We start from the raw sequence: 18,616 nt of genomic DNA, 5'->3' as shown, positions 1-18,616 counted from the left end.
TAATGCTGGAGTTAAGAGTTAATGAAGGCTTCATTTGTTTCAAGTATTCAGAAGCAAAACAGAGACACAGATGCAACAGTTGAAGCTTCAACGCTTACTCAAGTTTCTCTTTCCGCATCATTGGATGTTGCTCTGCACTTAATGTTTTTATGTCAATTTATTCATGGTATATTATGTGAACCTGAACCTGAAATAAGTTGCCAGCAGGATTCTGAAGGGCACTCATTTCAATGCAATTTTGAAAGGGCACATCTATTTTACAAGGCAATTACATGTTAACGGGTTAGGCCATTTTTAATCGACTTTCGAAAAGTTTTTTGATACATTCATTGATTTCTCAAAAAGTAAAAATCGCAGTTTAACAAATAACGGTTCAAATGAAAGCCATTATTAGGGGCTAATTGTTGTATCACTATGAAAGGCCTGACACCAATATAAACACTTATTTCGGTGACCCAAGTTCATGGTCATTTCTGCTCACGCACTTTTTTACAGATGGCCTAGAATTTCATATTTCGGTTTCAGCGATTGCCCGAAAAAAGGTGGTATGTTTTTGAAAAGCGTTTCCGCTTGGAATGTAGATAGTTGTTGTTTCTATTACTGTTCGCGATTTTGATTTATGCACTTTTTAGCCGACAATTTTCAATGCATTTTACATAATAGAAATGTCGCTGGCATAAATACCGATATTTTTAACAGTATCGTTTTTTTAAACCAAAATATCATAAAAAAGAGTTCCCAATACTTTTATGAAACCATAGATACCAAATCGGACTGCAGGTGATGAACAGATTTTGAACTAGAATTAAAAGAACCAGCGTAGGCCTTCTCAAAATGTACTTTTTTTAAATATCGAGTTGTTTAATTTTGGACTGCTTTTTCCTTGTTTTTATAACAAGAAAATGCTTTAAATACCCCAAACTTCTCACATAGTCTTGGCTAAGTGTCCGTTACTGGTTGATATTATTAGAATTAAGCGATTTTCATGATTAACTTACTTTTACCGCAATGTTTTCCCTCGCAATGTTCAAATATATCCCCAAAATGGCGTTGCTTTCAGTCTCACATTAATGACAAGGTTATCCCAAGATGTGTGAGAGTTTCTGACACTATATTCACGGGTATTCTATAGCTATTCAAACATATACAAATTTGGCTGCTTTGCGATAAGCTATACCATTTTCACCCTGATGTGGTAGACTGGATCCTTCAGTTTTTCAACAACTACGCACGGTCATCGGGTTGTGCTGTTGGTGAATAAGGCAACGTGACGGATTGTGGGTAAATAAAAGACGCCGTCATTAGAGGCCAGAAGGATTCAGGCTACTGATATGGCAGTGACATCAGCACTGTATGAATTTCATTACACTCCCTAGTGTTCGATCAAAGCGCTGATGTACACTCGCTGCACGCTTAAAAGCGCCGCATAGATGCGTGCCGAAACAGCTGCTTCAGCGTGTTGCGTCACTGCCACATCGGGGTGAAAACTGGTATAGGTAAGGATGCCTCAAATAGGTTTGTTAAAGCGCCCCCGATAGGCCACATGAAATAAAAGATTAAAGCACCACTTAATGGCTGCGAAGCAGCTTTCGTGGTGCTTTAGCACGGCCGGGAGTCAGAGGGTGCCCCCTGTGAAGTTATCGTTTTGTTTTTTTAAGTTGAAATGCAAATGACGCCATTTGGTGCAATATTTTGCAATATTTTAGCCTGTCTTTACACGGAGAACATGGGAATTTATTTATTTATTTATTTATTTATTTATTTATTTATTTATTTATTTTTTAAAATCTAACGGCGCCTCGCGCCACTCGAAGCTCACGCTATTTGCGGACCCCTGGTATAGGTAATAGATGACTATGAAAACTTTCCGCATACCGAATATGGGTTTAGCCCCTATTTAATTGCCTTTAGGCCCTAGGATTTATTTTTAGAAAAGAAAGCCTAAGACTGGAGCCTAATCAATTGAGAAGGGAATGGATTTTGTCACAATAATATCAAAATTAATATCGTCCATAACAAGAAGGAATGCATCACGATTTTTTGATATCCAGCTATAGTATTTTAATTGATTTACACTGAACATGAAGCTATAATATCTCTACTATATAGCTTCATGCACTGGACATTTGCAGACCGACCTTCTCCATGTAGCGAGTACCACATTAGATTGTGTTTACAAGAAATATATAATAAGCGCCACTTCCACGAAATGTCCTATATGCCAGCAACTTTGATGATAATATATTATCTACAACATCACACCTGTTTTTCAAGAACTCTCTTTTATCTATTCACCTCAAAGAAAGGATTAGAATTATTATAATAGAATTCCTGACCTGATGCAACGCATTTTTAATGAGTTGCTGAGGGACTAGAAATATTTTATGGTCGAATGAACAACGATGACCACTACACAGGTCAATGGCCTTATTGTGTTCTGGCGGGTTATTTAAAAGCACAGTCCCTGAATTTTTCCAGACAAGGAACAATAGGAACAAATTGCCTGGCAATGGGGTCACATATAATCCCAGTCTATAGTGTGATCAGAACATTATAGGCAGGTAATCATTATAGTATAATCAGTACGAAAAGTCCAATGCGATTTTTAATGTATTTTAAAAATTCAAAGAACCACTTTTTAGCGGGAATTTTTGCAAGTTACACAGCTGAAGTTGTAAAATGGTTGAAATACTACAATATTACGGCGTAAACAAGAATATGTTTGTTTGGTCTTTGTTCCTATAGCCACATCCCTTAAAGAATAGCAGCAATTAATAGGGCATCAAGGCAACCGGTAGGGGCACAGAAGGCAATTGCCTTTGGTGCCTTAGGTTATTTTGCAGCCTGGTTGCCAGGCATGATTTGAGTTACTGACATAACCGTAAAAAAATTTCAAATTGTCAAATTATTTTGTATTATTTGACTATGGGACTTTGACTATCAAATCTTTGAAAGTGCTTATTAAAAAAGAGGATTATTGAATGAAAAGCAGTTGAATTATGTTAAACTGTATTCAATCTTGTGTAATTAAGCAGAAAACTAATTGGCCCATATGATTTATATTATTTTGCTACCATATTAAGCTTATTGTCTAGTATTGCTTACATTTATGTTAAAATCATGAAATGTCAAAAACAGTGACCTGTTTCTGGTTTTAACAGAGCAGGATATACAGTAAAGAAGATTGTGTCAGTTAGTGGATGCCTTGTATGTGGTATGTGTAAGTGTTGGAAATTAATCAATTCTTCCCGTCTCTTTTCCAGGAAAATTCTATAAAGTGCAAGTTCTCAAGGACTTTGCAGTCTGCATTGCATTTAGCACTTCTTCACATAGTCATACTCATGTACATAATTTTTGAGTTTACCTGTTTTGTTATACAAGTCTTAAAAGGTGCTGCATATCAACCTCAACATTTGTTTCTTTACTAAGGTAAAGGTAAATGTAAAGGAGACGATCCTGTATAAACAGTGATCGGATTGCCCATCTCTCTTTCATTGGCGATTGGGCCAGACTCCTCCATGTAATGTTGCTATAGGAGGATCACCTCCTCCACAGTGAGTCTGTTACCTTCCCAACATTTAAGAATGCCGGTACCCATTTATACACCTGGGTGGAGAGGAGTAATCGAGATAAAGTGCCTTACTCAAGGGCACAACACGATGGCATCGCTGAGGCTCGAACCCGCAACCTTACGTTTCTTTACTAATTTGAGTATTACAAGTATTCTTTTGTTACTTTTGATGATTACTAAAGAATGATTGAATGATATTTAGTTGGGTGATCCAGAGCAATTCCGTGACCGTGGAGAGCGAAGGTTCGTTTCTCAGTGGATTTGTCTTCTATGAAGGTTAATAAAAAAAATTAGCGGGGTGCCCTCGCGAAAGTGTGGGCGGAATCCGTGAGAGCCCAAAATCCAAAATGGCGCCGTCGGCCATTAAAAAATTATTTTTTCAATGGTTTGGCCTACAATGCTGTTCAGTATATGTTTTCTGAGGTTTTTTGGGTCGAGGAATTCATATCTGATGTCGATTTTATGATATGACCAACTTTTCATCATCAAATCCAAGATGGCCGCCGATTTACAGCTCTGAAAGGTTAAATTGTCACATTTATAGTATAGCCTTTATAATAGGCTCTAATTAAAGTTCTCATCATGCCAAGTTGAGTGATTGACTCTAGAACCTACCAGTAATAATAATTTGACCTATTTTTGACCTTCAAATCCAAGATGGCCGCCGATTTTGAGCTCAGAAAGGTCAAATTTTCACATTTGTCGTAGAGCCTTCATAATCGGCTAATTCAAGCTCTCAACATGCGGAGTTGAGTGATGGACACTAAAAACTACACGTAATACTGATTTGACCTGTTTTTGACCTTCAAATCCAAGATGGCCGCCGATTATCAGCTGAGAAAGGTAAAAATTTCAAATTTCAAATAGCCGTCATAATAATTATTCTCTAATTAGACCTCTGAGTAGTCGTAGAGTCTTCATAATAGCCTCTAATGAATACCCATTCTGGCACACACATACACCCCCGAACACATATGTGACCCCTCGGCACAACTGAGCCCGGAAGTCGCCAGTGCCACTATTGAGATATGCTCCATCGAACTTAATAATAAACAATAGGAAACAAAGGATTTATTGACTGTTTTATTGATTTTCACTACTTAAATGTCAAGTACTATAGACATGATATACATCATTTTAAAGCTAATTTCAAGCAGAATATTTTGGTTGAATATCTCAAAAATGATGATTGGCGACTTCAGGGCTCAGTTGTGCCGAGGGGTCACATATATATTCACATTTGAATGAGTTTAGTCTATATTGGTTTCAGGTCTACGTGTGTTTTGCTCTGCACACTATCAATAATGAATGAATACAGCATCAAATATATTTATATATATTAGAAAGAAACATATTCTATGAGACTAGTGCATAGAATACCTACGACACTGCTTGCTTGTTACTTACATCAAAATCATCCCCTGAGATGTGTGGCAAGCCGTGTCTACAGGGCCTAAGTCGCCCGATACTATCGTCCAAGGTAAACATGGTAAATAGGAGAGTTTACAAACAAAAACGAAACACTGGTCAGGACTTGACAAATATGGTGATTTTTACAACATTTCTTCAAGGTAATATGGGTCTAGAAGTCATTACATGCATCACATTTTACATTATATCTCAATCTCATCTTCAGACAAGCTTGAAAAGGCTCAATGTTCAAGTAAACCACCAAGTTCTGAAAGTGATGATGAGACAGAGGGGCCATTGGCACCCAAGCGCCCGCGTTCATCTGTGCGTGGACCTCTCCACAAAAAAACTAAATGTGCATGTATGGCGCATGCAGGGTGTGGACCACGGAGTAAGCTGTTCATAATCAACACACACTCAGCATAGCGCTCTTTTAAGAGCCACACAGTCATCGTAAAAGATGGCGAGCTGATCGTCTCATACAGCTTGTTGAGTCCACGTCAGCACTGCATGTCAGATCCTTTCGCAAATTGATATCATGTACTACCATGCCTGCTTCGCGTCCACACCATGACCTGAATGCGCCATACACATTTCGTTTTGTCGTGGAGAGGCCCACACACAGATGAACGCAGGTGCTAGGTTGCCATTGGTCCCTCTGTCCCCTGGTCGTTGACTTGGACACTGAGCAATATCACTTTCTTTGATTTTGCGCGCACTGTCAGGTCTTTTCAAGCTTGTCTGAAGATATTACATGTCTGATAAGCATGCAATGACTTCTAGTCCCACATTTCCATGAGGTAGTGTTGTAAACATAACCAAAGTTAAGTCCTGACTAGTATTTGGTTTTTGTAGATGGTGTAATGCATCTTCAGAATGTGTGTCTCGCAGAGCCAAGAAATTTGTTCTTTAGACATGTGGATGGATTCGATCCTTCACCGAGCACGAGATCCGTTCACAAGGCCCTCTTATTCCCTCTGTTACTCCTGTTACATTACTGTCATAGTATCGATCTTGACGTCGTCAGTGTAGACGATAACAATGGCTGGCTTGTTGTCTGCAATCTCCTGCGGCAGGTTGCTGCTGCTTCAAAGATCATTAGAGTCCAATGATCTTGAAGTCAGCATAGTTGATTCAGACACGACTCTTGTGTAGAGTTCACCAGATCTTTATTCCTCGTCATACAAGGGACATTGATACCCAGTTTGTTAACAGTGGTGGTGATCTATTATTAAGCTGTTTTAGCCAAGTCGACAGCTTTACTCACAACTCACAGAGCTCTTCGTCTTCTTCAAGATGATCGATATGAGGTGGCCAGGCGACAGTAGATCTGTCTTTGATCTTCTGAGACAGCCGCCGTGACAGGTTCTTCTGGAGAAGCTGATACCAAGTGTCGAAATGGCAGCCTCGGTGTCATCACCTCTTCCCCCAATATCATAGACCCACTCACTCTTGTTTTTCTCTTGTCTCTTGATACTCATTAATAAGCATTGAGTAGGTCCTTGAGATTGGACGATTTTACAGCACCCACTGCATAGCCATAGTCACTATGCATAGCATAGTCATGCGTTTGTAGTCTGCTATAAAGAGGGGCTGCAGTGAATGGATCCTGTGCCCCAGTGAAGATGGTCGAATCCACGTGTCAAACGAACAAATTCTTTACCTCTGCGAAACGATTCCTCAGCTCCCCATCTTTTACGAGGACTTTGTGGCTCTTAAAGGACCGCCATGCTGAGCGTGTGTTGATTATGAACAGCTTACCCCGTGGTCTATTCGGGTGCTTCAGATCCACACCCCGCATGCACCATACACATTTAGTTTCGTGGGGCGATTGGGTGCCAATGGTCCCCCTTACCGAAATGAAAGCCTTCATTAGGCAGTTATTAGGCAGTCTGTTAAGCAGTTAATACAGGCAGTCACTTGAAGCTGTTGATATATGAAGCTCTATATAGACCTGAAAGCACATAGGCAGTACCTAGAGCTGTAAAATGGGCAAAATGAAGCACTATAGGCAGTTCTTAGACCTTCACCTTCAGCTCTAATTTAGGCAGTTCACCTCAAATGAAGCTCTAATTTAGGCAGTAAATGGAGCCTCAAAAGAAGCACTAATTTAGGCAGTTGACTACCTAAAATGAAGCTCTAATTTAGGCAGTCAACAGTCTCTAATGAAGCTCTAATTGAGGCAGTCAAATGAAGCTCTAAATTAGTCAGTTGACTGCCTCAGATGAAGCTCTAATCCAAGCAGTTGCAGGGACATGCCTTTTGAGGAGAGTGAGAGCAATCACTCTAGCTGCTCTCCTTAAATCCGATATAGGAGAGTGATTTTAGCTCTCCTTAGTTGACCATTTTCTCCTTACATTCTATTGCAAATGCACTATAAAACAGCTCTCCTTGAAGGCTCCATCGGACCTAAAACGTTCTCCTGCAATTCCAAAAGACACTCCTTGCCGTCGTCATGCAGCCTCAAATAAAACGGAAGCTTGTGATTTTACAGGAAGATCGCTGGATGTCTCCCGATTTGCTGTGGAAACTTGTTTTCATGAATCAAAGTACTTACTTTCCATTTTGATTATTAATTATTGGGGAATGTTTGATTGTAGCATGCCCTCAGCTGACAATCAATCGACATACCATAATTTCTTTCAATGAAGCCTCAAATCTCAGCAGGCAGCCAACAATTAAAGCAATTTGCAGTCTTTTTCTGGTCAACATGACATCTTTTCACCATATTTTTTGTTCATTTTGACCCATTATTTGAGCCATGGTGTTCAAGAATCTGAAAAGCGGTGGGGGGGGGGGTAGGGGTAGGAGCAACAAATTATTTTGATGATGCGTGAGATTTTACTCATTTTCCAGCGTTTTGCGTGAGATTTACTACCTAGGAGTGAGATTATACTACCCTGGCGTGAGACCGTGAGAAAGTGACCCAATGCGTGAGACTCACGGCCAATGCATGTGTGCACCGCGTGCGAAACCAGGAGTTGAGTGTTTACAAACACAGGAATTTGAGGAGGTTAGACCCAAAAACCAGTAATTTGAGGAGCTTCTCAAAGTGGAGAACTCCAGGGTTAGGACGTCTTTTTCCGGCATTTCCTTCAATTCGAGGAGATCCATAATTGTATTTGTGCTAAGTTCTCCTCACACACCTCCTCACATTCCTGTGAAAGCTCCTCGTTTAAAGTGTGCACAGTTTAATACACTTCACACACTATGCTTTTCTGTCTCCTCGTTTAGACTGCGCTACGAGTATGAGGTGTGAGAGTTGACAGCCCTGTTCCTGATAAAAACACTAAATGATTTTGAGGTCCAAGCATAAATTGTACACCATATAATGACATGATAACACAAAGTAAAATGCAAAACTAAAATCCAAGGCCCGGACAATTTTTAACAATTAAGTTTCAGTATAGGTGCCAACCCGGGCCCATCAGTACACCACATGCTATACTTTGCGGCATATTGTACCCGGGATTGTACCACTATACCTCCGATACCCAACCTTTAAGACGTATCAGTTATTGCCAATGATATGAATCCAATTTGCAGTTGCTAGAAAGCAAGGTTATCACAGAAAACTAATTTTGGATACATGCAAGTGCATACTGCAAAATTCAGCAGCCTGTGCACACATTATCTGTACATGCAGTTGATAAGCTTACAACATTTATACTGCTTGCAATGCAACCCTGCAAACCTTTAATTTACCTGTGCATCAACAGGTGTGTAATCATCTGTAGTATAAAATTCCCCATAAAGAATGAATGATTTGTGTGAAGAGACCATTAAAACACCACCATCTAAAGAACAGCTTGTTGAATCCAACAGCAAATTTGAAATGGCAGTTGGTGATCATGTGACCGGTCATGACTTATGCAAATTAGCTTCTGACTGTCTATTAGGTCTGACTGCCTATTAGAGCTTCATTTAGAGCTTCATTTTGATGATGAAAAAATCATAAGTATTAGAGCTTCATTTTGATTAGATAAAAAATCAAAGTATTAGAGCTTCATATAGTGACTGCCTATTATAGACCTTCATATCTGTCAAGCTCTTTTGACTGCCTAGTCACAGGCCTTCAACTGCCTAATTTTCCAGCAACTTCTTGTTGATAGTTTGATTAGGCAGTCATTTGTCTTCAACTGCCTATGAACTGCCTATTAACTGTCTATTAGGCAGTTGTGTTTGGCTGTCTCATCATCACTTTCAGAACTTGGTGGTTTACTTGAACACTGAGCCTTTACAAGCGTGTCTGAAGATGATATTGAGATATAATGTAACATGTGATGCATGTAATGACTTCTAGACCCATATTACCTTGAAGAGATGTTGTAAAAATCACCATATTTGTCAAGTTCTGACAAGTTTTTCGTTTTTGTTTGTAAACTCTCCCATTTACCATGTTTACGACTAAGGCCCTACACGGCATGCCACATTTCAGTAGACATTGTTAGGGGATGATTTTGCTGTAGGTAACAAGCAAGCAGTGTTGTAGATGATCTATGCACAAGTCTCATAGAATATGTTTCTTTCTAAATGTTAATAAATATCTTTGATGCTGCATTCATTCATTATTGATAGGGTGCAGTGCCAAACACACATAGACCGGAAACCAATATAGACTAAACTCATTCAAATAATGTGAATATATATGTATGTGCGGGTGTGTGTGTGCCAGAATGGGGTATTCATTAGAGGCTATTATGAAGACTCTACGACTACTCAGAGCTCTAATTAGAGTATATTATGAAGGCTATATACGACGAATTTGAAATTTTTACCTTTCTCAGCTGAAATCGGCGGCCATCTTGGATTTGAAGGTCAAAAACAGGTCAAATCATTATTACTTGTAGTTTTAGTGTCCATCAGTCAACTCGGCATGTTGAGAGCTTGAATTAGAGCCTATTATGAAGGCTCTTCGACAAATGTGAAAATTTGACCTTTCTGAGCTCAAAATCGGCGGCCATCTTGGATTTGAAGGTCAAAAATAGGTCAAATCATCATTACTGGTAGTTTTTAGAGATAATCACCCAACTTGACATGATAAGAACTTTAATTAGAGCCTATTATGAAGGCTATACGATAAATGTGACAATTTAACCTTTCTGAGCTGTAAATCGGCGGCCATCTTGGATTTGATGATGAAAAGTTGGTCATATCATAAAATCGACATCAAATATGAATTCCTCGACCCAAAAACCTCAGAAAACATATACTGAACAGCATTGTAGGCCAAACCATTTAAAGAATAATTTTTTAATGGCCGACGGCGGCCATTTTGGATTCCGGGCTCTCACGGATTCCGCCCACACTTTCGCGAGGGGCACCCCCGCTAAATTTTTTTATTAACCTTCATAGAGGACAAATCCACTGAGAAATGAACCTTCGCTCTCCACGGTCACGGAATTGCTCTAGATCACCCAACTAATTTTATTTATGATGATATGCATTTTCCCCTGCAATAATACATAAAGTATATTAATTCTATAAATATACATTTCTTTATTTTCTAGACAAGACGAACTCCGCCAGATCCGGCAGCAACAGAGAACAGAGATACTACAGAGTACCAATCCGCAATGCTACCAACGTGAAGAGGATGACGATGAAGATGGCCTGGAGAACAGACAACTGATGTCAGATAGAGATGGACCGGGGTCACCGGCATACAACCGACAAAATCGCTCAATGGAACCCGACACCATGAGAGTAAGTATTGAGTGGTATTGCCTTCCGTGAGTTAGTGATGTCAGTGCTGGGCTGACACAGATGTTTGATTTGCCAAAGAATTTTAAAGAAAGAATGAGGAATTGAAAATGGTAATTCTTATAATCCCATGGGAAATCAGCCATTTTGGATTTACAAGTCATAGGAGAATCAGGGTAGTATATCATTTGCTTTATTTGGCATCTTGGATAGCATGCGTGGTATGAAAGATTTGCATATGTAGTGCTAACTGTGTTTTGTATAGCTCTATCACTTGGGAAAGGCACCATATTGTTTTATGATTTTATTAACCTTTACAACATTTTTGAGAATTTATATATGAATCTAGAGGAAAATTGGGTTTTTGAGATGTGATGAAACAATGTTTGACATACAATTATGATGGAGTGTTCAAATGAACATTGATATCATTGGATTTGATATACATCTTTGGCTCAACGACACGGTATTTGTACTGCATTGACATCACTAACCAAAGGATGCTAGTTATGCAAATGAGCCATTTCAGTTGAAATCCATACTCCTGTGGAAGACATGACCTTAATCTCCCATGCAGGGTATGTAGATTTCAAATGAAGTCACCCATTCAGGTAACACTATTTGAAATTCACACTCCCTGTGTGGAAGATTAAGGTCATGTCTTCCATTGGGGGTGTATGGATTTCAACTGGAATAGCCCAGTGTTACCCAATCAAGCAAAGGCAGGGCAAGAGTCGCAAGCTGTTATGTGACCTGCTCCCAAGAAATGAGGGTAAAGTTGGGAGTTTCAAGACGTTTTGGTATAGTTAGTGGTTTGCCCTTTGTGAATGGGGATAGAGTTGAATACAAAGTAAAGCATATTATGTCCCCATTCACAAAGGATATATCACTGACTATTCGCCAGTGAAGTGATGTAAAAATCAGATTAACTACGATAGCAATAGGTTAAAACAATGTTTGAGTATATCGCGCTGCACTACAGGCAGGTTGCATTTATCACCTGTGCATGTCTGCAATCATAGATTGAATATAGTACTGCTCTTTTCAAAGATACTAATCTTACAGGTGCGAGTGATCAACTTGATATGGTTCAATACAGAGGTACCAGATGAACGTACTAGTGCAGCGCGGTATAATCAAAAATTGTTTTCGCCTATTGCTATGATAGTTAATCAAATTATTACGTCACTTCGCCAGTGAATACAGGTGCCTTCAAGCAAAGAACAGCAGCTCAAAAATAGGAATGTCTGGAAATTTTTAACTTGCGACTTTTCGCCGATTTTGTGCCAGCAGGTCACATGTAACAATGATATATTCTCAGCTTTCATTGTTTAGCCCTCCATTGTGCAACATAACTTGGCCATGGTAGGATCATTGTGATGAAAGTTTCCTGCAGCTGATTGCAGTCTTGTATATATGCATGTAAAATATTTTTAAATCTAAAAATGCAACACAGTCTTCAATGCACAAACCATCGTCTACAAACAGCACTTAATCTTTTCTCAATATTTCCGTATCCTAAGTTACTGTACCTGTGCCGACTCACGTAACATTTCTTGAGTGCACTATCATAATATTATGTCCGCACCAAATAGTTGTGGATACACACTTTTAATGTTCATTCACCTGTGTAGAAATGCCCTTGAAACTAGTCCCGAAATCCAGTGTAAAACTTCCTCATTTACACAAAATTCTCAGAGCCAATGCCCTTAACACTAGGGTCCACATCATGCTCATCTATCAGGGCACAGTTATTTACCCCCAATACATTTGTACATTCAGTGAATGACAAATTTTGCACTATGATTGTTTAATTGAGGTTATTAAACTATACCATTAGGATGAGACCATTGTGGTCCATAGTGTAAGAGCAAGTTAGTGTTCATCTGGTTTCTCAAGTTTAGCAATATCCCTTTCCTAGAAAAAACCCCCAACATAGCCAGTGCTAAGTTTGTGATGTGATTATGTGTGTGCTAAGATTGTTGGCAATTATATTTTAGTATTACAGAGATGAATATCAGGATACAATGATGTATGAAGAGGATGAGGATGACAAGGAGGTAATACACCTGTCAATCATGTTAACAGTATACTCGTAAACCTCCTTCAGTGTCATAACATTGTGCAACTACCATTTCAAACCAGGGATTGATTGGACCATTTTTTTAGTCCCCGCAACATTATTGCATATGGCGACTAGGTAATCATCATGGTACATGTAGGTGGGTGGCTCGGCATAGATCATTAATCTAAGAGATAGCAAATGGTGTAAATGCTATTGATCTACTCTATCATTGTACTGTTGTGAGGATTGACTCCATATTTGGTGCAGGAATAGGCGCAGTGAATTACCATCTGCATATAAATGAATATTAATGAGCTCATTTGCATATTGGCTACAAAATGCCTTAATTCACTCAACTGCCTCACTACAATGGGGGATTTTGCTCTAAATTTGGTATAAAGAATAGGGACATGGTGACTCCTGGTGCTGCATAGTATTGCATTACATTATTTGCATATTAAATACATATTCATCAGCTTATTTGTATACAAAATGCTACCATCCACTCTGCCAGCTTATTACATTGGTGGAATTACATAATTTAGTATGGTTGGAGATCATGGTGATTTTTGATGTGGTATTTTAATCAGTGATGCTCATAACTGTCATCATTGCTAATTGCTTTGTTGCGGGGGACACCTTTATGCATCGCATAATTCAGTTCTTATTCCTCTTATACATGCAGTTGTTGAATGTTTCATGAAGTGTAATAATGGGGAAATTCACACACCAGTTATGATCAGTTGTACTTACTGTATATTGGGCTGTTCCTTTTAAAATCCACACTACCCCTCTGGAAGATTTAGCTAAAGTCTTCCACAGAGGGAGTATGAGTTATTGATTAGAATAGGCAAATTGGGGAACTTCCATTTGAAATTCTCACTCCAGTTGTGGAAGATGTAGGTGAAGCCATAATACAGAGGGAGTATGGGTTTCAAAATGATTAACCCTGACCAATTACATTTGAAAAACATACGGAAGATGGAAGATATTTCTAGAATCTTCCACAGGGGGAGTGTGGATTTCAACTGGAATAGCCCATTTAATGACAATCACCTACTGTGCTGCTGTCTGCTGTGCTATCTGCCTTTGAGCCAGTATGGTGTGACATTTTGGCATATTTGACTGATCAACTTTGTGTGAATTTTGCCATTATTTCATCCCATAATATTGTGAACTTGTACTTATGAATTATCTTCCTTTCTATAACTACTTAAATGTCATGACACTTTGTTCAAGATCACATTGATGTTCTCATAATTTCTTTTATCATATCTTCAATCATATAATGATCAAAAGGAGAACTTTTAAAAGTAATTTCATACTGCCAAACTTTACTCATCTATTTGTTTGCAATCCCAGTACACAACTTCCTGTGGACATTAAAAGGAGATGAAATGCTGTAAAACTATGAATGTAATACAGGAAGTGTTAGATGTACTGAATTTTAATTTATGCCATCCAATGGATTGGGTACTTCGCCATCTGTACATGAGGTCCCGGGTTAAATTCTTGTCAACCTACTTGGATATATTGACTTGGTAAACACTTCAGAATTTAATTGCAACAGTAGATTAAATCCCGATTTTTGCTCTCCCCATGGTGTATTTAGATTAGACTTTTCAAATCAAAGTTTTGCGAAGACAGCTGCAGTTTGTTTATGGATGACCCGGTTTACAATTCTGGGTCATCAATATGTCTTGTGAAAGAGATAAATGTTCTTGTTGCCAAGTATCAATTTGTCCAAATTTGCTGAAAAAAGATGAACATTTGCACTTTTCTTTCCATCACTCTCATACTGTGAAGTGCTAAATAGCAGTGGTGTTTGTTCAATATGTTTAGAAAATATCTTACCTGATGACCCCATGTTGATATTGGCTAAATAAGCAGTATTTTATCAAAATGGTTTCATGATTTATGTCATTTCTTGTCTATCATTTTGACGCCATAGCTTACTGATTAGATACTGGTCACTGTGGGTTTCCCAAGACTTTTCCAATCTTGATTTGCAATGGTCTATTTGATAAATGAATTATGAGATTACACCATCCTTTTAGAGGGGATGTGAAGCTTTCAGAGGGGATGTGAAGCTTTCTTCCCTGTGTACAGAGAGCCATACCTGTACATGTAGCGCACATTCAGTGTCAAAAAGAGAAGGGTGTGAACCTGTAACTTTTTGTTATATTTTGAGGAAACTGGTACATGTAAACTGGGCTCAAAAAAGAAAATGTTTCACAATGTCATATCTTAAAATCCTGTCCATACAAATGAACAAAAATTACACACATGATTTTCAATACTCTACTCTAAACACTGGTCAGTAACCAAAGAGTTGTCCGACTGACACAACAGCAAAATGAACTGACATGTAACAGCTTCCAGAACCACATTCTCAGCCCAATAATTGGCACCCAACACAAGAAATTTGTGAGTAAGTGGACTAGTATGGAACAAGACCTATTTCTGGAAGAAAGTGTGTGAAAAGCAGAAACAGCCCCTTTCCACACTATTCCACTTACTTATTCTTTGCAAGTTATCACCTGTGTAAGGATCTTGTATGCATTCTCACAAATTGCTTTTGCTGGGTGCCAATTATTCGCCTGTGAATGTGGTCCAGAAGCTGTTCCATGTCAGTACATTTTACTCAGATGGTCAACTGCTTGGTTACTGACATGTGTTTAGAACAGAGTATTGAAGTAATCCTGTGTGTAATTTTGGTTCATGTTTATGGACAGGATTTTAAGATACGACCTTGTGAAAAATTTCTTTTTGAGCCCAGTTTATTTCCCTTTCCAGTGAAGTTCCCCATTTGAGTAATAACCTATGTGAACATTTTTAACTTTGTGGTGTGGGTTTACAGAGATAATCAGGGTAAATAACAATTGACCTCCCTTCTCCTACTATTATGAATGGAAAATAATCACAGTCATCCTTCTGCAGACAGCAATAGAATTAAAGTACCAGTTACGTTCACCCCTGTATATCGTAAATAAAGACAAATATGTCAAAATAAAAACCAGCAGCCAGTACCTATACCATTTACCTCATTTGATGAAATCGTTCTAATCAATGGTAAGCAAGGCGCTAGTTCTCTTGTGCGAGAACACTTTGTGTACAAATGGAGCATCAAAGTGAGCACACTGCAAGTTTGAAATTTGCATCTTCTTTGGGTTTTTGGATCATATACAAGAGTGAAAATAACTGGTACCATAGTTCTTTTGCGGCATGTATTACCCATAATACTGACTGACTTGTCAAAGTTGATCCAAGTACTGATGAGTAACTAACAAAATTATACAATTTTGTTTTAAACCACTTCATCTTGTCACATATCACTTTAAAGATACACATCCTACACATTCTGAAACAAGGAAAAGAAGAAATTTTTATAGTTATCCTCGAGCAAAATTTGAGGAGGTGGTAGGAAATAAAGGTTCCATGTCTGGGATTCCATGGCACCTGGAAGACAGTTGTGTGTGGAAATTTCCTTTCCATAAAGTATGACACAGGCTTAGGAACCGGGGGAGGGGGCTTCAGCCCCCTCAATAATTTCAGGTGCAATAATCCTAGATGAAGTTAAAAAATTGTGATAAAATAGAGGGAAAATGGGTGTTTGTGACCTATATTTTGCAAAATTTTCTGACACCAAGGGGGAGGGACCCCTCTCTGGCACCCCCAGGATGGCCCTCAAAAAATATTTCAGGTTTCAGTCCCCCCCCCCATGTTGCAAATCTTCCTAAGCCAATGTATGAGCTATTTCATAATCATGGAAAAAAGATGGCACGTATTTAAGAACCTGCCATAGACCACCTTACACATTTGCAAGTGCATGCCCTAGCATGCATAGTGGTGTGGTATAAAAAGATCATGGTCATTTGATGCAACTCAGCTTGGTCAGGTAATTACGTATCTATGGTATTTCATTACCTGTTTTAAGTGCCAGGTTCAAGTGAACCTCAAAATTTCACTTTCCCACACACAGCGGCAAAGTGATTTGGCAGATCCTGCATGAGTGATAAGAAAATTGGCCATAAAAATGTCTCATCATGTAATGTGCTTCAGTCAGTCTCAAAGTAAAGTAGGTGGACCCCTCATGACATTAAGAATGCATTATGTTAATGCAAATTAACTGCTCTTAGCCCGTCTCATTCTAACAATGCAGTGTATGTGTAATACAGAGTACATGGACAACATCCTTGACTAAAAATAGGTCATGAATTTGTGACGTTATTCAACAAAGTCAAGTGCCTATTTTACATACTGACAGGTGTGAGAGGTTTGTTGCTATGATTTTGGAGCTTCAACAAATGCTTATTTGGTATGTTAGGTATAGGTAAAGTATAGTTTAGTAGCTCTTTAAGTTTTTAGAAAGGATGAAAAAAGCACAGTGATAGTGCACAGGCGCTATTCACAGGCTTGAATCTATAAGCCTCAGCACACAGTACAGGAATTTACTGACCACTGTGGCCCACCTTGTAAACCATTAAGCATAAATCAAGGATGCAGTCTTTACAGGCACAGTACCCTAGTCAACCTACATATAACCATCGCAACCAGGGTCAGCTCCCCAAATGTCCTATGTCTAGACTGGACAGTTCCTTGTCCAGCGGATTTCAAGCTAGCTCAAATTTTCCTTGAGAACACAAATGACACTGTGGTTGCTCAAACAGCAGTCATGCACTAGAATCTAGCACCTTACTGATTGATCTAACTGGACCACTATAGTAAGGACCGTCGATATCAGGATTAAAAAAACCCCATTTATTGGCCACTTAAAAGGGCATTTCGTGATCCACAGCCTCATCCCCCACTTTTCTCAAAAAAGTTGAGATTTTTATATCACTGGAAACCTCTGGCTACATAATGTTTATGTACAAAATATTTCTTGCAGATTAATTCATTTAGCAAAGATATCGTGAAATTTGAATTTTGTTCTGGTGCACCAGAACGAAATTACAACGCATTGTCTATGGAGCAGTGTAATACACATAATCTTGCATAACTCTCACGAGCATAAAATCGGAATCAACTGAAATTTTGGGAATAGGTTTTTTCGTGGATATCTAATGAAAAATGACATAAATTGAGGATGCTAGGATCACGAAATACTCCTTTAATATCGATAAAAATCGATAATTCAATTTTCTTCCCAATTTTACTCATTCTACGTTCATCAATAAACAGGATGCATCATACCATTTGGTCTCACAAATGCACCAGCCACTTTCCAGTGACTTATGGAGCGCTATGCCATTTGGACTCACAAATGCACCAGCCAGCTTCCAGCAATTTATGGAGCTCAGTAATTCAGTCCTTTTTCCTGATTTTTCAATACTTTTTTTCATTATCGGCAACTTTGATATATCAATTTTCTTCAGAAAGTGATATCGGCTATATCAATATTATTGGCTAGTCTATTTATTGATTATTATCAATATATATTTATGGTCCTTGCGCTAAAGGCATTGAACTGTAACCATTGTCAAAACTAAGAGACGTATGAACCTTTCAAAATGATAATGACACTAGAAAATACTCCAATACAAAGCGAAACAAGTTGTAAATAATACCACTTGTTTTCCGAAATGGTAGTGTCCGTGATATCATAAGAAGCACTTGATAGATGAGATGACATCTCTCATCACAAATGACCAATATTGACATTAGTCTTCAGATGACCAAGGTTAGCGGCTGTCTTCTTCATTGTAGTATTCTTGATATACAAGTATTTGCCTAAAACAAATATGACTAGCGATAGAACATGTAATAGAAACTTGTGTTCGTGGATGAAAGTTAGATGATAATATGACAACGACCACTTGTATGAGATGGAACAAGATTATGGTGTTACTAATGTTTGCATTACA

General features: G+C 38.5%; 1 protein-coding gene across 1 annotated transcript in view; it reads left to right on the top strand.

Annotated features, from left to right (window-relative positions):
* The window catches only part of LOC140171428 (uncharacterized), a 392,810-nt gene that overhangs the window by 164,514 nt on the left and 209,680 nt on the right, over positions 1–18,616 (top strand). Inside the window, 2 exon segments of the mRNA XM_072194688.1 lie at positions 10,492–10,687; positions 12,685–12,744. Of these exon segments, the coding sequence (XP_072050789.1) occupies positions 10,492–10,687; positions 12,685–12,744 (256 nt within the window).

This window comes from Amphiura filiformis, chromosome 15 (assembly GCF_039555335.1).
Source record: "Amphiura filiformis chromosome 15, Afil_fr2py, whole genome shotgun sequence".
Classification (NCBI taxonomy): domain Eukaryota; kingdom Metazoa; phylum Echinodermata; class Ophiuroidea; order Amphilepidida; family Amphiuridae; genus Amphiura; species Amphiura filiformis.
The sequence above is the reverse complement of the archived record's forward strand: the minus strand, read 5'-3'. Positions and strand labels throughout refer to the sequence as shown.